General features: G+C 45.0%; 1 protein-coding gene across 1 annotated transcript; it reads left to right on the forward strand.

The window, feature by feature from the left end:
- The first annotated feature begins 607 nt into the window (after window positions 1-607).
- LOC122551848 (angio-associated, migratory cell protein) lies at window positions 608-27372 on the forward strand. The gene is made up of 9 exons (XM_043694375.1): window positions 608-773; window positions 2470-2609; window positions 3092-3236; window positions 7597-7680; window positions 8456-8571; window positions 13469-13581; window positions 20140-20230; window positions 23162-23316; window positions 27142-27372. The coding sequence occupies exons 1-9, from the start codon at window positions 623-625 to the stop codon at window positions 27215-27217; spliced, it is 1071 nt and encodes a 356-aa protein (XP_043550310.1). The 5' UTR covers window positions 608-622; the 3' UTR covers window positions 27218-27372.
- Window positions 27373-27828: the final 456 nt, after the last annotated feature.

A 27828-nucleotide genomic window follows, 5' to 3' on the forward strand; every position in this document is an offset into this window, starting at 1 on the left:
GGCTGAGGGCCGTGAGGCTGTTCTCATTAGAGAGAAGAAGATTGAGAGGTGACTTAATAGAGACATACAAGATAATCAGAGGGTTAGATAGGGTGGACAGGGAGAGCCTTTTTCCAAGTATGGGGACGGCAAACACGAGGGGAAACAACTTTAAGGTGAGGGGAGATAGGTATTAGACAGATGTCAGAGGTAGTTTCTTTACTCAGAGAGTAGTAAGGGAATGGAATGCTTTGCCGGCAACGGTAATAGATTCGCCAAGTTTAAGTGTATTTAAGTTGTTATTGGGCATGCATATGGACGTATATGGAATAGTGTAGTTGGGATGGGCTTCAGATTAGTATGACAGGGCGACGCAACATCAAGGGCCGAAGGGCCTGTACTGCGCTGTTATGTTCTATGTTCTATGTTTAGACAGTACTTTCACTTCAACAATGTTGCTTTTACCTTTCAAAACACTATTTTAATGAACTCTTTTGCCTTCAACTTTTCTATGATCACTTGCAAATTCACACTGTTGTTTACCATTTGGTGCAATTACAATTGAGGTCTGCTGTGATGCTACAATCCTGTAAGTGGAGAATTGGTGGGGGTGAGTGAGTGAGTGTGGACTTAAAATGGGCTAATGTTAAAGCATACATCCTTGCTATTTCCAGAGCCAGTATTCTGCTTGAGTTTGGACCCAAAGAGTAATTCATTGGCAGTGACGGGTGGTGAGGATGACACGGCTTTTGTGTGGAGATTGACAGATGGCGAGGTGCTGCTGGAATGCACAGGTAACTCGCTCACTGAGATTCCAAACAGGTTCTCCAGAATAGTGCTATTTCCTGCCAGAGTACTGAGGGAGCGCCGCGCCGTCGGAGGGTCAGCGCTGAGGGAGCGCCGCGCCGTCGGAGGGTCAGTGCTGAGGGAGCGCCGCGCCGTCGGGGGGTCAGCGCTGAGGGAGCGCCGCGCCGTCAAAAGTTTCATCGTCTGTAATACTGACGTTTAAGAATGAACATACACCAGAGATGATAGAGCAGCTACCGATTATTGGTATATATACTAATTGATATATGTGGGCTGATTTTCTATATTAAGGGGAGTTGGGTATAAAGGAGAGAGAGCGACTGGAGTTAGTATTGAAGTATGAAATGTAAATAGCAGTGTGGAAGACTGATAGACTCCTACTTCCTGGTTTGGAAAGTGAATGACTAACAATGGAATTAGACTCGCTTTCAATTCCTGATTTATTAAGTTAATTTTAACCAGCTGCCATGACAAGAATTGTATCCTGTCCTCTGGACCTTTGTACCAGAGTTTCCCCAAACTCCTGCTCCTGTTTCTTATGAATTTATCGCAAGACCACAGACAGCCCTGTGTTTTTATTGAAAGTATTAGAAGGTTGTCTAACTTGAATTGTGTTGGCGATGTTTATAATATAGGATGGAATAATTTGAACAGTTTCTCACCTCATTACTGTTTGTGCTTTAGCCCTCGCTGCGCCGGGATCCTGATGACTCTGACTTCTCACAGTTAGAATTGCCTAGAAACTTGGAGGGGTGCCTAGCAACTTTTAATAATTGAGAAGATGTTAGCTTTTTTTAAGTCAGTTTGCCTAATTTGCTCATCTAATTTAATCTTTGAAGTATTTTAAATGTAATTCATGTAGATATGAGGCACTGGAAAGTTTAAGGAGAGTTGTGATTTTGGTGATATTTGGAGGTTTTTTCAGGGAGATTTTGGGATGCATTGGAATCCTCCTCACTGGTCTAAGGAAAATAAAGATGTCTGTAAAAGCCAATGTTCATTTATTTATTTTCCTTACTGCTTGCTATATCTGCATGCTCACTCTCAGCGATTGGTGTACAAGGACACCCAGGTCTTGTGCTTCTCTGTTTCCAAGTCTGTCGCCATTCGGAGAATAATTTACCACCTTGTTTTTGCGATCAGTGTGAATAGCTTCACATTTATCTGCATTATACTTCATCTGCCATGTATTTGCTGTCTCAAGGAGCTAATCCAGTTCACACTGAAGTATCTTTGTATCCTTCGCACAGTTCACCCGCCCACACAGCTTTGTGTCTCTTCTATGTTAAGCAGTTTGCATCTTTTTTTATATTGGAAATCAAGGTGAATGATTTGCTTGAATGTACTGTCCTGCTGCCTGGATCTTTCCCAGCTGCTGTAATCTCAATTTCTCTGCTGTTTATTGTTTGTGTCTATAATGCAATGGGATGAGACTGAGATAATTCCTCTCTGGAAAAGCCCAGTTCAACCCACAAAGGCTCAGGGTACCCTCAGGCCAGAGGTTGTGTGTGGGAGGACAGCATATAGTTCAATGTGGGTATCACCCAGCCCCAGCTGTTTTTGCTGACCACCTTCCTGCAGTAAGCGGTATAGCTACTGAATATAGTGAAAGATGCCTTTGAGTGTCAGCTGAGTATTTGATGTGATGCCTGCTGACCCTGGCTTCATTTCTGTCTCTTCTAGGCCACAAAGATTCTGTCATCTCAGCCTCCTTCAGTCATGACTCTGCTCTGGTTGTCACAGGAGACATGAGCGGAGTGATCAAAGTCTGGAAAGTTGAAACCAAGGAAGAAATCTGGTCGTTTGAAGTAGGCGATCTCCAGGTGAGAATAGTGACCACGGAGTTAGCAGCAAACCAGCAGACCTGTTTCTCCAGCTACAGATTTAGAATATAGGACCCACAGGAAAGGATCAAGTGACGTAACCATCTCAACCATACCCACAAAAACATCCCATAGCACTAAGTGTGTGTAGAGAGAGAGCTCTACTGTGTATCTAACCCCATGCTGTCCCTGTCCTGGGAGTGTTTGATGGGGACAGTATAGAGAGAGCTTTACTCTGTATCTAACCCCATGCTGTCCCTGTCCTGGGAGTGTTTGCTGGGGATAGTGTAGAGGGAACTTCACTGTGTATTTAACCCCATGCTCTCCCTGTCCTGGAGCTCACTGTCATACAGGTACTGGTGGGAACAGTTTTTGTAAATGACAAAGGATTTAATTTTCTGTTTTTGGCTGCATTGCAGTGAATGAAGCAGAGAGTTGTATTCGACTGGCATTTCGTGATCTCTTGTTTTCTGTGTGCACAGTGGGTAGAGTGGCACCCTTGTGCCCACGTGCTGCTGACTGGCACAGACGAAGGGAGTTGTTGGATGTGGAAAATCCCCAGTGGGGAATGCAAAACCTTTTCAGGCCCTGGATGCCAAGCGACCTGTGGCAAGATCCTCCCTGATGGTAAGAGGGCGTTTGGTTGTAATGTTGGGTTGGAGGTAGTGTCCTTGATTTTTGAGGTGTTGGTAGGATTTACTCCCATGAAGAAGAGATTGATAATATTAAAAGAAATAAGAACAATGACTCTGCTCCACCATTCTGTAGTTAATCATTTGCCCCAGTTCGACTGTACTGCCCACTTCCCATATCCAAAGACAATAAATCATAAAAGATAAGAGTAGAATTAGGCCATTCAACCCATTGAGTCTGCTCCACCATTCAATCACGGCTGATATGTTTCTCAATTGCATCTCCCTTGCTTATCAAGGACCTATCTATCTGTCTCTTAAATGCACTCCATAACTTCCTCTTCACAGCCCTTTGTGACAATGGCCTCTACAGATTAACCACCTCCTGGCTGTAGAAATTCCTCCCCATCTCAGGTCTAAAGGATTGTCCCTTTACTGTTGAGGCTGTGTCTTTGTGTCCTAGTCTCTCCTTCTCAACGTCCACCCTATCCAGGTCTCTCAATATTCTGTAAGGTTTAATCAGATTACCCCCCCACCACCACCACCAACAATCCTTCTAAACTCCGTCGGGTACAGACCAAGAGTCCTTAAATACACCTCATGTGTCTGCTCCTTCATCCCCGGGATCATGCTTGTAACCCTCCTCTTGACCCCCTCCAACACCAGCAAAAACTTGCTTAGATACAGGAAACAAAACTGCTCACAATATTCCAAATGCAGTCTGATCAGAGTTTTATACAGCCTCAGCAATACATCTCTGCTCTTGTATTCTAACCCCCTTGAATACTCACACTGTCTTTGCTTTTGTCATTGCCAACTGAATTTGCATGTTAACGTTTTGAGAATCCTGAACTAGGATTTTCAGTCCCTTTGTGCTTCAGATTTCCAAAATGGTTTCCTGTTTAGAAAGTAGTCTACACTTCCAGCAAAGTGCATAAACTCATACTTTGCCACATTGTATTCCATCTGCCACTTCTTTGCCCACTCTCCCATGCTGTCCAAATCCTCCTGCAGCCTCCTTGCTTCCTCAACACTGCCTCGACCTAATTTTGTGTTATCTGAAACTTAGCAACAATCTCCTCAGTCCCTTTGTCCTGGTTGTTAATATATTGCATGAATAGTTGCGTTCCTAACATGGAACGCTGTGAAACTCCACTAGTCACAGCTGCCGTACTGAGAAAGACATGTTTATCCCTACTCTCTGCCTTCTGCCAGTCAGACAATCCACCATCCATGTCAGTACCTTGCTCCCAGTATCATGGACTCTTATTTAACAGCCTCCTGCATGGCACCTTGTCAAAGGCCTTCTGGAAATCCACATACATCCAAATCATGTCCAATAACTCTCCTTTGACTAACTTGCTTGTTACCTCCTTGAAGAATTTGAACAGATTTATCAGGCAGGACCTTCCCTTGGTAATGGCACGCTGACTCAGCCCTATTTTATGATGTACTTCCAATCTCATCCTTGATAACAGACTCTAAAGTCTTAACATTGATTGAAGTCAGGCTAACTGGTCTATAGTTTCCTGTCTTCTGCTTCCCTCCCTTCTTAAACAAGATGTTGGGCTTTTGCCTGAAACGTCGATTTTCCTGCTCCTCAGATGCTGCCTGACCTGCTGTGCTGCTACTCTAATCTAAACTCTGATTTCCATCATCTGCAGTCCTCACTTTTGTCAAGGTGTTACATTAGCCATTTTCCAGCTCGCTGGGAGCCTCCCAAACACCAGTGATTCCTGAAAGCTCACAGCCAATGTCTCCATTATCCAATCAGTTATATCCTTCAGAACCCTGGGTATAGTCCATCTGATATGGGTGAATTACCAACTTCAAACCTTTCAGCTTCCCCAATACCTTTTTAGTGATGGCCACTGCACTCACTTATGACCCCTGACTCTCTTGAAGTTCTGCTGTCTTCCACCATGAACACTGACACAAAGTACCTATTCATTCCTCTGCTATTTCTTTGTTCCCCATTACAACTTCACCACTTCATTTTCCAGTGGTGCAGTATCCATTCTTGCCCCCTCTCTTTATATATATCTAAAAAATACTCTTGCAATCTTCTATCTTCTCCCTCCTTATTACATTTAGATTAGATTAGATTACTTACAGTGTGGAAACAGGCCCTTCGGCCCAACAAGTCCACACCGACCTGCCGAAGCGCAACCCACCCATACCCCTACATTTACCCCTTACCTAACACTATGGGCAATTTAGCATGGCCAATTCACCTGACCCGCACATCTTTGGACTATGGGAGGAAACCGGAGCACCCGGAGGAAACCCACGCAGACACGGAGAGAACGTGCAAACTCCACACAGTCAGTCGCCGGAGGTGGGAATTGAACCCGGGTCTCTGGCGCTGTGAGGCAGCAGTGCTAACCACTGTGCCACCGTGCTGCCCACCGTGCCGTCCTCTGCTGATTTTTAAAGGCTTCCCAATCTCTGGCTTCCATTAATCTTCATTTTCTTCTTTTGCTTTTATGCTGTCCCTGACTTTTCAGTCATGGTTGCCTCATCCTCCCTTCATACATTTCCTTGTCCTTGGCATGAATTTCTGCTGTATCTCTCGAATTACTCCCAGAATCTCCTGCCATTGCTGCGCCACTGCAGAATCCTTGAATTTTGCAGTACAGAAGCAGGCCATTCAGCCTATCGTGTCTAGTCCCACTCTCCAACCCTGTCTCTGTGACTCTCTAACTTCATCCCTTTCAAATATATACCTAGTTCCCTTTTGAAACCTCCTATGGAAATTTGCCTCCACCACTCTCCCAGGCAGTGGATTCCAAATCCGAACGACTGAGTAAAAACATTTCAAATTTCAGTCCTAGCTCTCTTGCTAGCAACCTTGAAATTGTGATTCCCTAGTTACTGATATATTAACTCGTGGAAACAGAATATTCCTCTTTACCCTGTCAAAATTGTTCATAACTTTGAACACTTCAATAAGGTTACCTTTTCACCTCCTCCGTTCCAAGTAGAATAAGGCCAATTTCTTTAATCCTTCCTTGAATCTAAAATCCGTCATTCCTGGGAACATTCCAGTGATGTCTCGACAGGGCTTTAACGTCCTTCTTAAATAAGATGCCCAGAGCGTTTTTTTCAAATTCGTTCTTGGGATGAGGGCATCGTTGGCTAGGTCAGTATTTATTACCCATCCTGAATTATCTAGAGGGTAGTTAAGAGTCAGCCACATTGCTGTGAGTCTAGAGTCAGATGTAGGCCAGACCAGAGAAAGGATGACAGATTTCCTTCTCTCAAGGACATTAGTGAACTAGATGGTTTTGTCCAACTATCAACAATAAATTTGTGGTCATCATTACAGTCTTAATTCCAGATGTTTATAGAATTGTGACTGGAGTCGGAGAAGGTAGGGGAGGTCCTTAATGAATACTTTGTTTCAGTATTCACTAATGAGACGGACCTTGTCATTTTTGAGGACAGTGTGAAACAGGCTGATACTCCCGAACAAGTTGATGTTAAGAAGGAGGATGTGCTGGAAATTATGAAAAACATGAGGGTAGATAAATCCCCTAGTCCAAACGGGATATACCCAAGGTTACTACGGGAAGTGAGGGAAGAGATTGCTGCGCTTTTGGCAATGATCTTTGCATCCTCACTGTCCACTGGAGTAGTACCAGATGATTGGAGCATGGCATATGTTATTCCCTTGCTCAAGAAAGGGAATAGGGATAATCCTGAGAATTACAGACCAGTCAGTCTTACGTCGGTGGTGGGCAAATTATTGGAGAGGACTCTGAGACATAGGATTTATGATTATTTGGAAAACCATAGTTTAATTAGAGATAGTCAAGATGACTTTGTGAAGGGCAAGTCAGGCCTCACAAGCCTTATTGGATTCTTTGAGGATGTGACAAAACACATTGATGAAGGTTGAGCAGTGGATGTGGTGTACATGGATTTTTGCAAGGTACTGTTCTATGTCCTGTGTAACTCAAATGGGTGGGATTCGAACCGGGTCCTCATTAGATAACCTGGGTCTCTGGTCTAACAGTCTAGGGATAATACCACTAGGCTTCCTCTCACAACAAAATACTCCAAATGTGCTCTTATCAAATATTTGTAGAGGTGTAGCATCTCCATCTTCACTGCTAAGTTCTCCTTCCAGTCAACACTGGCTAGCTCCTCCCTCATATCTTTGTAGTTAACTTTTACTCACCCCGTAATACCGTTACATATGATTGGGGATGTGATGCTGGTGTTGTGTAAGGAGCCTTGGTGAATTTCTGTGGCTTGTCTCCCGTAACAGTGTATCCATCGGTATGAGCATAATGTGACTGAAGATCTTCTGTCCTAAATTCTGTATTAAACATTCAGTTTTGTTTCCCTAGGTTACCGAGCAGTTGTTGGCTATGAAGATGGAACAGTAAGAATCTGGGATCTGAAACAAGGATTGCAACTTCATGTGGTGAAAGGTATAGTGTGGCTGGGCAGAGTAACTGCACCATGTAGCTCAGCTCTGTTGTATAATGTAAAACAAATCTAATGTGGCCACTAAAACCAAGGCACAGACTAACCACTCTGACTGAAATGGCAATTTTGTCAACATTCTGAATAAAACAGTCTTCCCTAAATGAGCATTATGGCTTGGTGTCATTTTCCTGCCTTTCTCTGTAATCCTACGCGTTGGATGATTATTTGAATATAAACAGTGACCTCTTGAATGCCTCCACCGCACATCCAATCTGTGCTTTCCAGACCCTACTTGTGCTTTTTCTCACATTGCATTTGTTTCTTTTGCAAATTATTTTACATCTATGCCCTCTCAGTCTTGATCCTTTTATGAGTGGGATTGGTTTATCCCTATCCATTCTCTCCACTCCTCTTATGGTCAGCATTCCCTTGAAGCTGTACAGCTTCCGGGAGATCCCCCACACTAGACAGTATAACTCTTGTCAACTCTCTCTGTTTCCTCTTCAAAAAAGCTACAACAAATTAGTTACAGTATGAAGCCAGCTCTACTTCATTGACCTGCTTTTGTGCCTGCGACTATTGATTCTATCCCGAGTTATTATTTCCAGAGGTTTTCTCACTGCCAAAGTCAAACTGATCAGTGTGTAATTGTTGAGCTTATTCTTGTGCTCCTTATTGGAAAAAGTGCATGATTGTGTGATTCTCTGGATGTGGCTGAGATGGAAGTGATTCCCAGATATACCATGATCCTTGTGTTTTGTTTGTGCCTGTCTCTAGGGAAGGATGGTCACCAGGGTCCCCTAACTTGCCTCGCTGTGAATGACACTGGGAGCCTGGTCCTGACAGGGTCTGTTGACTGCACAGCCAAACTCCTCAATCCTCTCACGGGCAAGGTAATCTGCATACTAAAGGGCATGAGTGAACCAGATGGTTTCTGCAGGAGTTGATGCTAGTTTCATGGTCACTGACACTGGAGATTTGTTGGGCAGCTGCATTTGTGGGTTTGAAGCCTCCCGCGACCCATTTGAGCAAAGTGTGTTTTTATTTGAATCCCACCACTCTCAGGTTTGTCACAAATGTTAAGGATTTAATCCAATAGTCAGTCCTCAGTTTTCCTCAGGTTAACAGAAAATACTGGTCAGGTTTCTGTACTTAATGAGAATATACAATTTATCACAAAGAAATCATTTCTAACCACACGCAAACCAAATTGTGAATTACCAACATATAATTCTACTCACTGAAACTCTAACCTCTTTGTAAACCCCTATACACACATAGAAACAGGCACAGGTGTACCGCAAAGTGTCTGGAGGACAAAGTACTGGGGAAGCACAGTTCAATAGTACCAGTCCACCAAACTCATTAAGGTCTCAGTTTTGCTTTTTATGACCTCTGTTCACCTATCTCGTTATTTTCAGATTCTTTCAATTCTTTACAAAAGACACTGAGTGGTTAATATACTAAATATAAAGTCTTTCAGTTACTTATGAGATGCCACAACACTCAGCATCCAGGAGGAATGAATATGTAGTTGTTTTCTTGGCTTTGGAGAGAGGGATAAAGAGAGATCTTGACCTTTCTGCAGTCTAGAATCTTTTCTCTGTCTACTCTGAGCACACAAGGTGTTTCGCCTGCCCAGGAGCCAATCAGAAAGTCCTTATTGTGCTGCCAACCTCTGGCATCCACAACTGGTCCCAACCTACAAACCAGCCAACAATCTGCTGTTTGGCAAAGCTTACTGTGCACACACACATCCCCTTGCTGTGGTGTCTTAAATCTCTTCCTCCACTGTTTGAGCAAACTAGCAGCATAAACTCCCACCGCATTCCAGTAATTTGTTATTACAAGTGCAACAACTCCTACAGTCCTTGGTTTAAAACAAATCTACACGTGTGGGTTAGTAGTCTACTGATATTAAAACTGCACTGCCATCTCTCTTTAAATTTAAAGAAACTGGGGAAGAAATGGGCAAAGTCAGAAGTCACAAGTCACCTGGTTATAGTCCAACAGTTTTATTTGAAATCACAAGCTTTCGGAGCACTGCCCCTTCATCAGCTGAAGTGGAGGGAAGCACACAGCTGTGTGAAAGGACAGCGCTCTGCAAGCTTGTGATTTCAAAAACCTGTTGGACTGTAACTTGATGTCATGTGACTTCTGACTTTGTCCACCCCAGTCCAACACTGGCACCTCCATATCCTGGAAGAAATGGAGGCAGAATTACCTTTACAGAAAGGGTCTCATGCTGGATGACTGGCACATAACTTTTGTGTAAACCCAGTGCGTAGGAAGGGATTCCCATCAAGTCAAAGGAAGCACAGACCTTTAATCGCACTCTGAGATTGGAAAGATAATGGAATTATCAAGAACAATCTCAAAATCAAAAGTATAATAAAATGTAGTCTGCATTGATTGTTTAAAAAAAAATGAAGTCCATGTATACATCAACTGCCCTACCTTCACCTACATGCTTGTCACCTTCTCAAAAAACACAATGAGGTTTATGAGACACGATCTGCCCTTGACAAAACCATGTTGACTGTCTGAAATCAAATTATTGCTAGATGATTATAAATACTATTTCTTATAATCCTTTCCAAAACCTTTCTTACAACAGAAGGGTCATCTCTACTGCCCTTCTTGAACAAGAGCACAACATTTGCAATCCTCCAGTCCTCTGGTACTAAACACGTAGACAATGATGACTAAAATATCAAAGCTAAAGGCTCTGCTATCTCCTCCCTAGCTTCCCAGAGAATCCTCGGATAAATCCCATCCGGCCTGGGGACTTGTCTACTTTCACTCCTTCTAGAATTGACAACACCTCTTCGTAACTAACCTCGATCCTTTCCAGCCTAATATCTTGTATCTCATTCTTCTCCTCCACAATATTCTCCTTTAAAGGTGACATCTTCAGTGCTTGGGAGCCTCCTGTGAAGCGCTGCCGCCTCCGGCCGCCAGCCCCAGCCGTCCGCTGCAGCGGCCGGCACACTGGGTCCAGGTCTACGCGCCCGTTGATAGAATCTGTGGATGAGTGCCAGAAACTGGGGAAGAAATGGACAAAGTCAGAAGTCACAAGTCACCAGGTTATAGTCCAACAGTTTTATTTGAAATCACAAGCTTTCGGAGCACTGCCCCTTCATCAGGTGAAGTGGAGGGAAGCACACAGCTGTGTGAAAGGACAGCGCTCTGCAAGCTTGTGATTTCAAAAACCTGTTGGACTGTAACTTGATGTCATGTGACTTCTGACTTTGTCCACCCCAGTCCAACACTGGCACCTCCATATCCTGGAAGAAATGGAGGCAGAATTACCTTTACAGAAAGGGTCTCATGCTGGATGACTGGCACATAACTTTTGTGTAAACCCAGTGCTTAGGAAGGGATTCCCATCAAGTCAAAGGAAGCACAGACCTTTAATCGCACTCTGAGATTGGAAAGATAATGGAATTATCAAGAACAATCTCAAAATCAAAAGTATAATAAAAAGTAGTCTGCATTGATTGTTTAAAAAAAAAAGGCTGTACTTGAGCAACTGTTTGAAGAATTGTGCTAGAACAACTCATAATGTAGACATCATGATATGTTTTGACTTTGTTTTTAAAAACAGTAGGGTGGCACGGTGGCTCAGTAGTTAGCACTGCTGCCTCACAGCACCAGGGTCCCAGGTTCGATTCTGGCCTCTGGCAACTGTCTGTGTGAGTTTCCTCTGGGTGCTCCGGTTTCCTTCCACAATCCAGAGATGAATTGGCCGTGCTAAATTGCCCATAGTGTTAGGTGCTTTAGTCAGAGAGAAATGGGTTTGGGTTGCTTACTCTTCAGAGGGTCGGTGTGGACTGGTTGGGCCGAAGGGCCTGTTTCCACACTGTAGGGAATCTAATCTAATCTAACAAAGCTGACTTGTGGGATGTTGGAGCATGTGGAATGTTGACTATTGGCAGAATGGATAGCAAACTGGTTTCAAAACAGAATAGGTTTCGGGTAGTTAATGACAGCGGTGGAAAGTGTGAAGTGATGCTGAGACCATCACTGTTCATCATTTCCACCAACAATATTTCATTTATGTGGAAACCAAAACTGATGCTCATCAAAATACTGCTTACTAATAAGGAATTCACAATGAACTTCTTTACTCAGTGTGGTGAGGATATGGACCTTGCAAACACAGAGAAGTGGAGGTGAATAGTGTGTCAATGGAAACTGGATAAACACGTGAGGAGACAGCAGTAAAAGGATATAGTAATAAGAGGAGATGAAGCACAGTGGGAGAAATCTCCTCTTCAGCATAAACACGAGCATGAACCCATTGGGCTCAATGACTTATTGTGCCGCATGTTGGACATAACTCAGTGTGATGGAACAGTGGTTATTAATGGGCAGTGTTGAGGGTAGGGGTTATTCTTGTTAAAATGGTTTGGAATTCTTAAATTTGCTGAGACGTTAAATTTTAATATGTCTAGACAACTTATATTAGTACAGCACCCTTAGTATTAAGGCACCCTAATAGTATTCAGAGAGATGCAAGGACAAAATGCATGCTTAGCCAACGATACAAATATTATGTGGATGATGTGTGTTTTTTTTTGGGAGGGGGAAAAGAGATGGGTTTTTTTTTTAAGGAGGACGGCAGAGCTGGAGACTTTAAGAATTCCCACGTTCCTCCCTCTTGCTTTGTGTGCTTTCTAGCTTGTCAGTGCTTTTGGAACCTGGCCTGCGAGGGAGATCCAATGAGCTCATGCCCTGCAGGGGAAAGGTCAGACACGTTACAGTGAGCTGTCAGCCTGACCATTAGGACTCAGGTCTCTGCATTGGGACTTTAATCCACAACCTTCTGTTTGCAAGATCCAGAACAGATGGACTGTTGTTTCTCTCTCCCAGCCCGACTGTGGGAATTCCAGTGGAATCCAGTGAAGGCGATGGTGTTCTTGGAAGTGGGTTGGAGACCGAGAGCTCACATCCAGGATAGCCAGCCTGATCTGGGGCACGTGATTGACCAGTGGCAGGCTTTCTCCTAGGACCACAGAAGTGTTATGGTACAGGAGGAGGCCATTCAGCCCAGTTTGTGTCTACTGGTTTATCAAACAAGCCTCCTTATCTTGTACCCATTGCCTTGTCCCCCACACACTTGCTCATCGTTTCTGTACAAATAATGAGCCATTCTCTTTTGAATGCCTCTATTGACCCTGCCTCCTCCACATTTCTAGACAGTGTGTTCCATACCCTAACTAGAGCCATACAGCACAGCAACAAGCCTTTCGGCCCAACTGACCAGGTTTCTTAAGCTGAACTAGTTCCTTTTGCCTACGTTTGGCCCATATCCCTCTAATACTTTCCTATCCATGGTACCTGTCCAAATGTGTTCTAAATGTTGTAATTATACCTGCCTCTGCCTACTGTGTGGAGCAAGTTTTTTTTTCCTCATCTCACCTTAGCTTCTTTTGAGAAACAGTTTAAATTTGTGCTGTCTTCTCAATCTGTCTACAATTGGGTACAGTTTCTCTGTACCTGTCCAGTTAGGAATGGCTGATAGCTTCTGGCCCACTCAGTGATGCCCACAACCCATTAATGAATTAAAAATAAAACTCCATCCAGCCTGATTTTGTCAGTGGTAGGGGAAAGCCACATCCACACACCATCCCACTACAGAGATTATCACGATGGTACCCTCCATACTCCCACTCAGTACAATGCCTCCTCTGTCACTACTCTTGCCATGAGGTGAGCGCAGTATTCCTCCGAGTATGCATTGTTCACAGTTAACTGAAGGCTAACTCATTGAATATTCCTACACAGGTAGTTGCTGTCTTTTCAGTCCCAAATAACACAAAGGAATGTGTGGACAAAGACCAGGTGGAGGATACCGAATCCAACTCTAATTCTGTCGAGTCAGTGGGATTCTGTCGGGTGTAAGTCTAATCCTCCCATGTGTCTGATGTTGTACCTAATGATCGGTTAGTGAGTGAGTTTGGCGGGTGTGTTAATAACACAGTAGCTTTGTCATTGGACCATGAGATCATAACATGTAGGAGCAGAACTTAGGCCATTCGGCCCATCATTCTGTTCCACCATTCAGTCATGCCTGATAGGTTTTTCATCTCCATTTTCCCGCTTTCTCTCTTTGATCCCCTTGGCAATCAAGAACCTATCTACCTCTGTTTTAAATATACTCAATGACCTGGCCTCCACAGCTGTCTGTGGCAATGAATTCCACAGATTCACCACTTTGTGACTAAAGAAGTTTCTCCTTATATCTGTTCTAAAGGGTCTTCCCTTTACCTTAAGGCTATGCCCTCAGGTCCTTGTCTCACCTGCCAATGGAAACATCTTGGCAAAAGTGAGTACTGCAGATCCTGGAAACCAGACTCTAGATTAGAGTGGTGCTGGAAAAGCACAGCAGGTCAGGCAGCATCTGGGGAGCAGGAAAATCGACGTTTCGGGCAAAAGCCCTACATCAGGAATGAAACGTCGATTTTCCTGCTGCTCCGATGCTGCCTGACCTGCTGTGTTTTTCTAGCACCACTCTAATCTGGAACGGAAACATCTTCCCAACATCCACTCTATCCAGGCCGTTCAGTATTTTGAACGTTTCAATCAGATCCCTCCCTCTTATAAACTCTATTGCGTAGAGTCCCAGAGTCCTCGAACATTCCTTATATGGTAATCCTTTCATTCCTGGTATCATTCTTGTGAAGCTCCTCTCGATCCACTCCAGGGCCGATGCATCTTTCCTGACTTATGGGCCCCAAAATTGCTCATATTACTCTAAATATGGTCTGACCAGAGGCTTATAGAGCCTCGGAAGTACATCCCTGCTTTTATATACAGGTTCTCTCAAATGTCATCATTGCATTTCCCTTCCTAACTTGACTCAACCTACAAGATTACCTTGAAATAATCCTGGACAAGGCTTCCCAAGTCCCTTTGCACTTTAGATTTCTGAATTTTCTCCCCATTTAGAAAATAGTCCATGTCTGTGTTCTTACCAAAGTGCATAATCTCTCACTTTCCCATGTCATATTTCATCTGCCACTTCATTGCCCACACTCCTAACCTGTCTAAATTTTTCTGCAGTCTCCCCACCAACACAATACTACCTGCTCCTTTGTATCATCCGCATTCTAGCCAGAATGCCCTCAGTTTCTTCATCCAGATTATTGATGTATAAAGGGAAGAGTTGTGACACTTGTGGAACACCATTATTCACCGTTTTCCATTCTGACACTAGCCATTAAGATTCTGGATTAGTGATGCTGGAAGAGCACAGCAGTTCAGGCAGCATCCGAGGAGCAGTAAAATCGACGTTTCGGGCAATAGCCCTTCATCAGGAATAAAGGCAGAGAGCCTGAAGGGTGGAGAGATGAGCTAGAGGAGGGTGGGGGTTACCTTTAACTAGCCATTAAGATGCTTGAGTAAAAACTCATGAGATGGTCTCCCTCCGAGAGCAGTGAATGCAGAGCCATTGAATCTTTTTAAGGCAGAGGGAGGTAAATTCTCCACTAACAAGAAAGTCCAAGGCCAGTAGGTGGAGCCAGAGTCCCAATCAGATCAGTGTTAGTTGGGGGAGCAGGCTTGAGTGGCTGAATGGCCTATTCCTGTTCATAGTTCTTGTGTTCTAAGCCGCTGAGTTGGGGATGTATATCAAATACTGGCCTTGCCGACGATGCTGACATTCCAACAATGGGGTATCCAAAAGCGTGAATCGCAAAAGGTTAGTGTGCTGGGACAACAAGAAGTTAGGAAAGTTAGATGAATGTTACTGTTTATTGTGAGGGCCATTGCGTACAGAAGTACATGGATTCTGCTACGGTTGTACAAGGCATTGGTGAAACCACCGCTGGAGTATTGTGTACAATTTCTGGTCTTTTTTAAGGAAGTATGTAAATGGGTTGGGAGCAGTTCTGAGTCGGTTTCAGAGACTAATACCTGGAACCTGGACATGGGTTGTTTTATGAGAAATACTTAGATAGGGTCAGCTTCTGTTCACTGGAGTGAAAGGTAAGATTAACAGATGGTTGAAGAGTTTAGCATCCTGAGGGGCCTTGACAGGGTGAACCTGGGGAGAATTGGGAATTAGAGTCAGTATTTAAAATAATGTGTTTCCCATTTAAAGCCAAGTTGAAATTATTGTTATTTCTTGCGGTTTTGGAGTGTTTGGTATTCACTCCCTGAAAAAGTGATGAAACAGAATCAACTCCCCCTCCCGCTCTGCCGAGGATATGGAGGTGCTGGGCCTCCTCCACCGCCGCTCCCTCACCACCAGACGCATGGAAGAAGAACGTCTCAACTTATTGTACTCTATGCTACTCTATCCCCACCCCCACCCTCCTCTAGCTTATCTCTCCACGCTTCAGGCTCTCTGCCTTTATTCCTGATGAAGGGCTTTTGCCCGAAACGTCGATTTTGCCTGTCCTCGGATGCTGCCTGAATTGCTGTGCTCTTCCAGCACCACTGATCCAGCTCATTCCATACATGCACCACCCCCTGCATGAAAAAGTTACCCTCAGGTGCTTTTTAAATCTTTCCCCATTTTTTGTTTCTTTTGATTAGTGAGCCAGATGGTTTTTTTTAAAAATGAGAATTAGCAATTATTACATGGATTTTTAAAATTCCATACTTTATTGAATTCAGATTTCACCAGCATGTTGGAGTTTGTGGTTCTCCATTGCTTGTCCGGTGACATTACTACGATACTATCACCTCCCTTTGGGGGTGATCAGTGGTAGCAGTAATTGGATCAGCTGCCATTTTATTCAATGATGAAGCAGTCCTGAGGGGATGAGTGGCTTCTTCCTGCTCCTAACGGGCGGCACGGTGGCACAGTGGTTAGCACTGCTGCCTCACAGCGCCAGAGACCCAGGTTCAATTCCCGTCTCAGGCAACTGTCTGGTGTGGAGTTTGCACATTCTCCCCGTGTCTGCGTGGGTTTCCTCCGGGTGCTCTGGTTTCCTCCCACAGTCCAAAGATGTGCAGGTCAGGTAAATTGGCCATGCTAAATTGCCCATAGTGTTAGACGTATTCAGAGGGTCGGTGTGAACTTGTTGGGCCGAAGGGCCTGTTTCCACACTGTAAGTAATCTAATTAATTCACATGTTCGTGTGAATTTGTCCAAAAAAGGAAGAGACTGTAAGCATTGCTCAGTTAATCAGTATTGTGTGGTCACGAACATTTAGTAAAGTGTTATAGTGTGGGGTTGAATTCATGAAAAGGTAGAACTGGGTGGGAATGGTGAGTTCCCTTCCCTGAAGCAATTTATTGAACTAGTTCTGCATTAATCTGGGGTTTTGCTGTACAACTTCTGACTGTACACAAACCACACAGGGAGCAAGTTACAGAACTCCAGTTTGCAACTTGCTGCAGTAGATGTCAACTTTCAAGGACTTGGTTGGGAATCCAGTTATCATCACCGTACAAACTCAGTTTAGCCAATAGACTGTAGGGCAGCCCGTTCCACTGATCAGTTGATGATCAGTTCAGTCATGACCATGAGTGAATTGTTTGCTTTGCTTTGATATTACCATATTATTGAGGTGTGAATTTCAGCTGTTTAGAGTTAACCCCTTACTGGCTACCAATGATTATCAGTGCAGTGTTTAAGCTGAGTGTAGGAAATCAGAAGGCTTGGAGTAAAGGATATTTGTATCTGCAGAAGTCAGTGTTAAATGGAATTGAATTTATTGTTATGTGTACCGAGACACAATGAAAAGCATTGTCTTGCGAGCAATACAGACACATCACAGAGTTAAGTAGCATAGGTCAGTAAATATTAGGTAAACAGCAGCAAAAACAAAAACACAGATACAGGTGAATGTTAAGAGTTTGTGGGTCCATTCAGTATTCTAACAACATTAGGGTAGAAACTGTTTCGAAACCGGCTGGTGAGTGTGTTCAGGCTTCTGTACCTTCTCCCTAATGGGAAAGGTTGTAGAAAAACATTGCCAGGTGGGATGGATCTTTGAGAATGCTGGCAGCTTTTCCTTGATAGTGGGCTTGGTAGATGGATTCTATAGATGGGAGGTTGGCCTTTGTGATTGTCTGGGCCGAGTTCACCACTCTCTGTAACCGTCTCCGATCTTGAATGGTACAGTTGCCATACCAGGTAGTGATACATCCAGACAGAATGCTCTCTGGCGCACCTATAAAAGTTGGCAAGGGTATTCACCGTCATGCCAAATTTCCTCAGCTGCCTGTGGAAGAAGAGACGTTATTGGGCCTTTGTAACCAGTGCATCCACATGAAGAGTCCAAGAAAGCTTGTTGTGGATAACCACTCCCAGGAGCTTGCCACTCTCCACTCATTCCCCCTCTGTGCTGTTAATGTGTGGGGGGGATGAGTAACATCCCACTGAAAGTCAATAATGAGTTCCTTGATTTTGCCAGCATTGAGAGCTAGGTTGTTCTCAGTGCACCATTTTTCCAGGTCTTCCCCTTCCCATCTGTAGTCTGTTTCGTCGCCATCTGAGATTCAACCGACTATGGTGATGTCATCAGTGACCTTGTAAATTAGATTAGATTAGATTAGATTACTTTCAGTGTGGAAACAGGCTCTTCGGCCCAACAAGCCCACACCGACCCGCCGAAGCGCAACCCACCCATTCCCCTACATTTACCCCTTTTACCTAACACTACGGGCAATTTAGCATGGCCAATTAACCTGACCTGCACACCTTTGGACTGTGGGAGGAAACCGGAGCACCCGGAGGAAACCCACGCAGACACGGGGAGAGTGTGCAAACTCCACACAGTCAGTCGCCTGAGTCGGGAAATGGCATTAGTCTGGTATTTGGCGACGCAGTCATGGGTATACAGTGAGTATAGTAGGGGGCTACGCACCCCTGGGGGGCTCCAGTGTTGAGTGTTAGTGAGGATGAAATATTGTCCCCAATCTTCACTGATTATGGCCTGTGGGTCAGGAAACTGAGGATCCAGTTGCAGAGAGTGGGGCTTCCTAAGTTTTTAGTAATCATTCTCGAGGGGATAATAGTGTTGACTACAGTTCACCTTTCAATGAGTAGGATTCTTACGTAGTTGTTCTTGGTGTTAAGGTGTTCCAGGGAAGACTGAAGGGCAAGTGATATGGCATCTGACATGGATCTGTTGGTCCGATAGGCAAACTGGAGTGGGCCAAGAGTAGTGGGGAGGTTGGAGTTGATTAATGCCATGACCAGCCTTTCAAAGCACTTCATGACCACTGAAGTTAGGGCCACTGGGCGGTAGTCATTGAGACATGCTGCATGAGCCTCCTTAGGCACAGGGATGATGTTGGCCCTATTGAAACAGACAGGGACAGTGGCCTGCTGCAGGGAGAGGTTGAAGATGCCCGGGAAGACCCTCTGCCAGTTGGTCTGCACATGCTCTGAGTGCACGGCCTGGTACTCCATCTGGTCCCATTGCTTTCCTTGGATTCACACGAAGGAAAACTGATCTGACCTCTGCAGTGACTGTTGGGATAGGTTCGTCAGGACTTGTCAGAATAAATGTTGCCTCTCTGCCGAAATGCTGCTCAAAGCGAGCATACAAAGCATTGAGACGTTTTGGGAGGGATTTGTCATCATCTGCTATCTTGCACTGTAAACAATGTTTGCTGAGTTGTTCTGTAAGGAGTGGCTGACTGTGCTTCCTTTGTTACTGAGGCTGCTGGAATATCTAAAGCCCTGAACAGTCAGCGAAGAAGTTATTTATATTTTCTTGGCCTTGGTATAGCTCCCACAGTAAATAGTGGTAAGATTAATGGGCTCTTGTATATATAGTATCATCTTTGCTGTGTGAGACGTGGGTCTGTCTATTGTCAAATAATCTCTGGGGAGAAAGTGAGGTCTGCAGATGCTGGAGATCAGAGCTGGAAATGTGTTGCTGGAAAAGCGCAGCAGGTCAGGCAGCATCCAGGGAACAGGAGAATTGACGTTTCGGGCATAAGCCTGAAGAAGGGCTTATGCCCGAAACGTCGATTCTCCTAATCTCTGGGGAACCAAGGACCCTCAAAATATGAGGCTGAGAAATGACTGGTTCCTTTCTCTCCTTGAAGGTGCTGTTCTTTCACTGGGTTTTGGGTTTATATTCCCAGTAATTCTACCAGCTTGAGAACTGGCCCTGCATGAATCCAGGCAGAGATTTGTCTGCCAGCTGTTTGGCCACATTAAGGTTGTTACAGCCAAGTCTGGTCTGGTCCATGTGTTCGTTTTGCTGACAAAATTGCTGCTGATTGGCTGGTACTCGTGTCATGTGTCTTAAACCATTCAGCTCCTCACTTGCTGAGGCTGCTGAGCTGCTTTGTAACAGAGTCCCTAATTCACTCCCAAATATTACCCTCAGTACGCAGGGCTGCAGCTGTCCGAGATGCCTACCTTGTCAGGGTGATGAAGGATAGGTTCTAAGAATTAACCTTGCCAATGATGACATAACAATTTTGGAAGAAAACAATGTTGGAAATTTCTTTCACTTTGAACAGTTGTTGTTTGGCTCCTGCAGGCTTCCCTTGGTTGCTGTTGGATTTTTGGATGGCACCATGGTGATCTGGGATATTCCATCACAGACAGTTCGTCATAAATGGCAGCTTCAGGTAAGGAACCTTATGGGTGACCACAATTCAACCTGTCCTTTCCCTCATTGGCCTTGTCTTCCTGCTGGGAAGACTCCTGTTTCTGGGCTGGTGTCAGTGCCAGGGTAGCCTGTGGGAGATACCAGAGTTTAGATCAAAGTGGTGCTGGAAAAGTACAGCAGGTCAGGCAGCATCTGAGGAGCAGGACATTTCGGGCATAAGCCCTTCATCAGGAATAGAGGCAGGAAGCCTCCAGGGTGGAGAGAACCCTGGGAGATACCAGACCACACTTTGATCTTGAGACCACAAAGGACAAGCCCAGATTTTTACCCAATGTCATACAACTTGAGCTCGGGATTCGAGATGTAGCTAAGATGCTGCATGGCCCAGTGTCAGGATCTCAGCAGGCCCAGTGTTGGGCCTGGGATTCTTTACTCGATCTTCCTCTCCGCTGTCCTCCATCTCTGTTCCCCTCCCTCCTTCACACTCCATCTGTCTCTTCAACAAGCACTCTCGTCTCCTTTCCTCTCGCTCATCTCCCTCCTCGCCTACCGCTCCGTACCCTGTCTTCACTTTGCAAAATCAGATCACAGCGCTGTGTCCCTCCTCCCAGCTTTCAAGCAGAAGTTGTAACAGGAGGATCCTTCACTGAAAGTAGTACAGTTCTGGTCTGAGGCAGCAGTAGACCTTCTCTGGGGCTACTCAGGATCGGTGGACTGGGCCATTCACAGGAATTCAGCGGACATCCTAGACCACTGTCACAGATTTCACTAGCAAGGGGTTAGAGAACTGTGTGCTAAAGACGTCCGTCAGTGCGTTCCCCAAACGGAAACCTTGGATGAACCTGGAAATCCACTGCTTACTGAAGACCAGGCGTGAGGCATTTCAGTTGGACGAGCCGGGCCCATACAGGAAATCCAGATATGACTCTGTGAAGCTGTTGGAGATGCCAAAAGGCAGGACCGAACCAAGTTGAGGCCCAAACTAACCACCTGGACAAGGCCTACCCAACATTACAGGATACAAAATGAAGCAGAGCAAGATATCAGACACAGACACCTCCCTCTCTGATGCACTCGATGCTTCCGATGGTCAGTTTGAACAGAATGCCACTGGCGCGGTGACACTTGCCCCAGACACACCTGTTCCCTCTGTCACCACCTGCTGATGTCAGCTCAGTCTCTGAGAATCAACCCGAGGAAAGAGGCAGGCCCAGACGGAGTCCCCAGGCCGTGCACTCAGATCCTGTGTGGACCGGCTGGATCCTCAACATGTCCTTGCTGCAATCTGAAGTCCCCACCTGCTTCAAGAAGACCACCATCATCCCAGTACCAAAGAAAACACATGCAAAGTGCTTCAACGACCACTGCCCAGTGGCTCTAACCTCCATAATCATGAAGTGCTTCAAGAGCCCCACATCAACTCCAGTCTCCCAGCTTGCCTCGATCCCCTACATTTATCCCCCCGATGTAATGAGTCCACAGCAGACGCCATTTTCCTAGCCCTGCACTCATTCCTGGAACATCTGGACAATAAGGACACCTACATCAGACTCCTGCTCATTGACTACAGCTCCACCTTTAACACCATTATTCCCCCTAGACTGACCTCAAAACTCTGTGACCTTGGTCTCGGCTCCACCCTCTGCACCTGGATCCTCAGCTTCCTGAGCCACAGACCGCAATCAGTGAAGATCGACAACACCACCTCCACAATAACCCGCAACACTGGAGTCCCCCAAGGATGCATCCTCAGCCCCCTACTGTACTCGCTGTGCACCCACAACTGTGTGGCCACATTCCACATGAACACCATCTATAGGTTCACTGATGACACCACCATGGTGGAATGGATATCAAGCAATGATGGATCAGAGTACAGGAAGGAGATAGAGTGCTTGGTGACATAGTGCAATGATAACAACCTCTCCCTCAATGTCGGCAAAACAAAAGAACTGATCATTGACTTTAGGAAGAAAGGAGAAGAACACACCCCTGTTTACATCAAGGGGTGTGTGAAGCGGGTGGACAGCGTAAAGCTCCTGTGTGATAGTAACCAATGATCTGTTCTGGTTCTCCCACCTAGATACTATGGTTAAAAAGGCCTCTCCTTCCTCAGGATTCTTTGGAAATTCAGCATGCCCATTAAAAACCCTCACCCAACATTTACAGATGCTCCATAGAGAGCATTCTATCTGGGTGCAAATGCCCTTGTGTGGCAAATTCTCTGCCCAGGGCCTAAGAAACAACAGAAAGTTGTGTGCACAGCCCAGACCATCACAGAAGCCAACCTCCCATCCAGGGATACCAACTACACTTCTCACTGCCACAGAAAGGCTGCCGACATCAAAGACCGCTTCCTCCCTGGTAATACTCTCTTCCAACTTCTTCCATCATGTGGAAGATACAAAAGCTTAAACACACATGCCAACAGGTTCAAGAACAGCTACTTCACTTGTGTCACTTAAACTGCTGAATGGACCCTTCTAATTTCAAATCTAATGTTGATCTTACTTTGTGCACCTCCTGTGCAGCTGTAACCTTGTGTGTCCTGCTCTGTCTAAGCACCATATGATCAGCCTGATCTGTTTGCGAGAAAGCTTTTCATTGTACTTAGGTACATATTATTGAAATAAATAAATAGAGTCTAATCCCCCTCCCTCTTGCTCTAGCCTCTCTCTTAACCCTCTCTCTCCTTCCATTACCTTGCCAACCCTCACCCTCTCCCTCTTCAACTCTCCCTCCCACCCCTACTTCTTCCCATCAGCCCTGGCTCCTGCCATGTGCACCCACCCTCCCCCAACTCTTTGGCTCCTCTCACTGTCAGATCGGCTGTTGGGAAGGAGGTCCTGCCTTTGGATCTGCGCGCACATAGGCAAGACCACTCGGTCAATGTGTTGACAGTCTGGATAGTTTGTCAGTGGGCTCTTTGATGAGTTTGTCCATTTTTCAGGCTGGTATTGTGCAGCTTCTGTGGGAGGACCACTCACCCATCATATACACAGGGAGCCTTGATGGAGTCGTGCGCATCTGGGACGCCAGGTCAGGAAGAATGGCGGGTGAATGCTGCGGCCATGTTGCAGAGATCCTGGCGTTTATGGTGAATAAGTAAGTGTGACCTATCTTCCATCTCTAGAAGCCCAGGGTTGGCAAAGATTGAATACAATTCATCTTCGTGGTTCCAGGATTCCAAGCATTTTATCCCACAGATGCATGCATAAGCATATTCACACATATCACATGTGCACACATACACAGACAAGTTATTAATCTCATCCATCAAAGTTGACTATTTATTCTGTTACTGGGCCAGTACTCTAGAGCCTGAAAGTTCAACGTACAATGTTGGGAAGTTGAACACTTAGTTTTTTAAAAATCTGAATTGAGTTGTTTTTCAGGTGATTATGAAGCTTCAGATTCTTGCATAAAACAGTTTCTAAAATCAGAAAGTGGCCATTCAGCTCATCATGTCCATGCCCAGCTCAGTAAGAGCCAAATCAGAGTGTCTTCTGGTTCTCAATCCTCCAAACAGTGGGAACAATTTATTTTTGCTGTATTCAGCATCTCATGATTTTGTGCAGGTCAGGTGAATTGGGCCATGCTAAATTGCCCATAGCGTTAGGTGCATTAGTCAGAGGGAAATGGGTCTGGGTGGGTTGCTCTTCGGAGAGTTGGTGTAGACTGGTTGGGCCAAAAGGCCTGTTTCCACACTGTAGAGAATCTAATCTAATACCTTTAAAAAATAAATACCTCCTTTGCCACAACCCAAGAATACATGATAAATAAAAGCTACCCAGCTTCATCCTCTAGTCAAAATATTACAGGTTCAAGCCCTGCTCCAGAGTTCAAGCTGCCAGTCGATGCTGACGTCCCTGTTAATGAAGGGGTACTACACTGTCAGAGGTGGCATGTTAAATATCAAGTGCCCCTTTTGGAGGGAGAGCAGAGGGTCCTCCTGTGTCTTGAGCAACGCTCTTTCACCTCAGCTGGACTATTGTGTCCAATCCTAGGCACCACACTTTTAAGAAAGATGCCAACCCGTTGGGGAGGGCGTGGAGGAGATCTGTCGGAATGATACCTCTGATCCTGGGTAATGTTGCTGAACAAAGAGACCTTGGAGTACAGGTTCATAGCTCCTTGAAAGTAGAGTCGCAGGCTGATAGAATAGTGAAGAAGGCGTTTGGTATGCTGTCTTTTCTTGGTCAGAGCATTGAGTACAGGAGTTGGTAGGTCATGTTGTAGCTGTACAGGACATTGCTAAGGCCACATTTGGAATATTGCGTGCAGTTCTGGTCTCCTTCCTATTGGAAGGATGTTGTGAAACTTGAAAGGGTTCAGAAACGATTTACAAGGATGTTGCCAGGGTTGGAGGATTTGAGCTACAGGGAGAGGCTGAACAGGCTAGGGCTGTTTTCCTGGGAGCGTCGGAGGCTGAGGGGTGACCTTATAGAGGTTTATAAAATCATGAGGGGCATGGATAGGGTAAATAGACAAAGTCTTTTCCTTGGGTTGGGAGAGTACAGAACTAGAGGACATAGGTTTAGGGTGAGAGGGGAAAGATATAAAAGAGACCTAAGGGACAACATTTTCACACAGAAGGTGGTACGTGTATGGATTGACCTGCCAGAGGAAGTGGTGGAGGCTGGTACAATTGTAACATTTTAAAAGGCATCTGGATGGATATATGAATAGGAAGGGTTTAGAGGGATATGGGTCAAGTGCTGACAAATGGGGCTAAATTAGGTTGGGATATCTGGTCAGCGTGGTCGAGTTGGACTGAAGGGTCTGTCTCTGTGCTGTACATCTCTATGACTCTATGGGCGATTTAAGTAAACTATCTGCAACTGGGATCCTTGAAAGAGAGAATGGCTGTCACTATTGTGTTTGCACTATAAGTGCATATGCCTGTTCTTTCTGTCTGCAAATAATGGGACCCTGTCTATTAATGTCCGAAGTAATATAATATTGCTAGAGGACTGTAGGACTGCTGTCTGATTAAACCGAGAGGGGACTGGTGGTGAGTTTAAACTGAGCGTTACCATGCCTCCAGTGAGGACCAAAGTAGAGAAGGTGGAGTGTTCATGTTAACCTCAGCTGGTGTAGGAAGTGAACCCACACTCTGGCATCACTGTGATCAGGAGGATTAATACATGTAGCAACCACAACATGCAAGTGCTGTTTCATGCTGCTACTAAAGCATTATAACATAAGTGGTTTTCAGTACTAACAGGATGCGTAACCATGAGTAACGTGGTGAATGCATTTCAGTGCTGATGCGAAACGAGATACAGACAGTACGTCACAAAGACTGGTGGATCATATCAAATAGCATTTCTCTTCAGTTGTTTGCAGCAAGCAAGTTACTGGCCAAACCCAATCAGTCCATGTTTGCAAAATCTGCAGTACACTGCTACCATTAGATATGATTTTGCAGTTGCTTTATTTGTTCATTGGATGAGGGAGTTGCTGGTTGGGCCAGCATTTATTGCCTATTACTAGTTGCCCAGAGGGCAGTTAAAGGTCACCCACATTGCTGTGGGTCTGGAGTCATGTGTAGACTGGGTAAAGACATAGATTTCCTTAAAAGACATTAATGAACCAGTAGGGTTGGAGGATCTGAGCTACAGGGAGAAGCTAAAAAGGCTGGGGCTGTTTTCCCTGGAAGGTCGGAGGCTGAGGGGTGACCTTATAGAGGTTTACAAAATTATAAGGGGCATGGATAGGGTAGGCAGACAAAGTTCTGGATTAGAGTGGTGCTGGAAAAGCACAGCAGTTCAGGCAGCATCCGAGGAGCAGGAAAATCGACGTTTTGGGCAAAAGCCCTTCTTCAGGAATACAGGCAGAGTGCCTGAAGGGTGGAGAGATAACTGTTTTTGCCAGTTTTTACCTGTTTTTACCTAGATAGACAAAGTCTTTTCCCTGGGGTCGGGGAGTCCAGAACTAGAGGGCATAGGTTTAGGGTGAGAGGGGAAAGATATAAAAGAGACCTAAGGGGCAACTTTTTCATGCAGAGGGTGGTACATGTGTGGAATAAGCTGCCAGAGGAAGTGGTGGAGTCTGGTACAATTGCAACATTTAAGAGGTATTTGCATGGGTATATGAATAGGAAGGGTTTGGAGGGATATGGGCCGGGTGCTGGCAGGTGGGACTAGATTGGGTTGGGATATCTGGTCGGCATGGACAGGTTGGACTGAAGGGTCTGTTTCCATGCTGTACATCTCTAAGACTCTAAACTAACTTTTTTTTTGCAGGTTTTTGTGGAATTCATGGATTAAGTTGTGAGGGCAACTTCCATAGACTAGACCTGTATTTGTGTCTGGAAGAGTTGGTCTAATTGAACTGTTAAAGATGATTAAAGGAGTTAATAGGGTTGATGAAGAGAAATTATTTCCTGTGGCTAGTGAGTGAGGGTGAAAGGGGTCAAACCTTTAAAATTGGAGCCAAATGATGTCAGAAAGCACTTTCTTAAACAAAGGAGCTTGGAAATCTGGAGCTCCCCATCCCAAACGGCTGTGGAGAGTAGGAGTAAAATTGAAGCAGAGATTGACAGATTTATAGTTAACGGTCTGGGGGGAGTCTCTGGGCACCCACTCTCAGGTGTAATACCTGCAATTGAATGTGGTTGCTCTAAATGGGATCTGCCAGGCTGTGCAAAATCAGTCGTTTCTCTGCTACTTGTCGTCCCTAAAAATTTGGATAATATTCCTGTTCATCTTTGTAATTCAGTATACCACATGGCAAACCTCTTGACCTCCCACAGTCTAAATTGCCATTTGCCAATGCTTTACCTTTTCACATTACACGAGACAATCTCTGTTGTGTAGAAGTTGTTTAAGCCTATAGTGTATTCTCAGTATTTTTATTTTGAATTCATGTTCCTAAATTCCCAGTTTCTTTTAGATGTAAATCAACGATTTGTTCATTCCCCAACAGGGAAGCATCCGTGGTTGTCACTGCCTCTGGAGACCAGACTGCAAAAGTGTTCCACCTGCAGCGGCCCGACCGGTAGAAACAATTTCATCTCTTTTAACGGTGCTGACCTCACAGCCCACAGCTTACAGACTCAGCAGCTGCAACCCCCTGTGTTACCTGATTTGTGCTGTGCAACAAGGACTCTTTCTGATGGACCTTTTTAAAAGAAAAAATAAAATGTTTGCATTTTCAGCTCTAAGTGTCAGGAAAAGCCATGTTTTGGGACAGAAGCAGGAAAAGAATTTCAAATCTCCGTGAATCTTTTCCAAACACCTCCAGCTCCTGAAGCAGTTGCGTAAGAGGTTTGTTTGGTCAATACCACTTATGCTGGAATTATTGGCGCTACTGAACATAGAAGCACTGTTACTCTTTACCTGTCCTGGAAGTGTTTGATAGGACAGTGTAGAGGAAGCTTTACTCTGTATCTAACCCTGTGCTGTCCCTGTCCTGAGAGTGTTTGGGGACAGTATTGAGGGAGCTATCTTTTGTATCTAACCCAGTGCTGTCCCTGTCTTGACAATTATTTGATAGGGACAGTGTAGAGGGACCTTTACTCCATATCTAGTTCCATGCTATACCTGTACTCTGATTAGGGTGCAATGTAGAAGTAGCTTTACATTCATGCAACCTAAAAGATTAGGGAGCTTG

The sequence above is a fragment of the Chiloscyllium plagiosum genome, chromosome 7 (genome assembly GCF_004010195.1).
Source record: "Chiloscyllium plagiosum isolate BGI_BamShark_2017 chromosome 7, ASM401019v2, whole genome shotgun sequence".
Classification (NCBI taxonomy): Eukaryota; Metazoa; Chordata; class Chondrichthyes; order Orectolobiformes; family Hemiscylliidae; genus Chiloscyllium; species Chiloscyllium plagiosum.

Bases quoted from the DNA above. Each gene is read 5' to 3' on its own strand.
- LOC122551848 (XM_043694375.1), top strand. From the start codon at position 623: ATGTTAAAGCATACATCCTTGCTATTTCCAGAGCCAGTATTCTGCTTG. The intron at 3,237-7,596 runs GTAAGAGGGCGT...TTGTTTCCCTAG, and splicing joins TGGCAAGATCCTCCCTGATG to GTTACCGAGCAGTTGTTGGC. The intron at 13,582-20,139 runs GTAAGTCTAATC...TGGCTCCTGCAG, and splicing joins TCAGTGGGATTCTGTCGGGT to GCTTCCCTTGGTTGCTGTTG.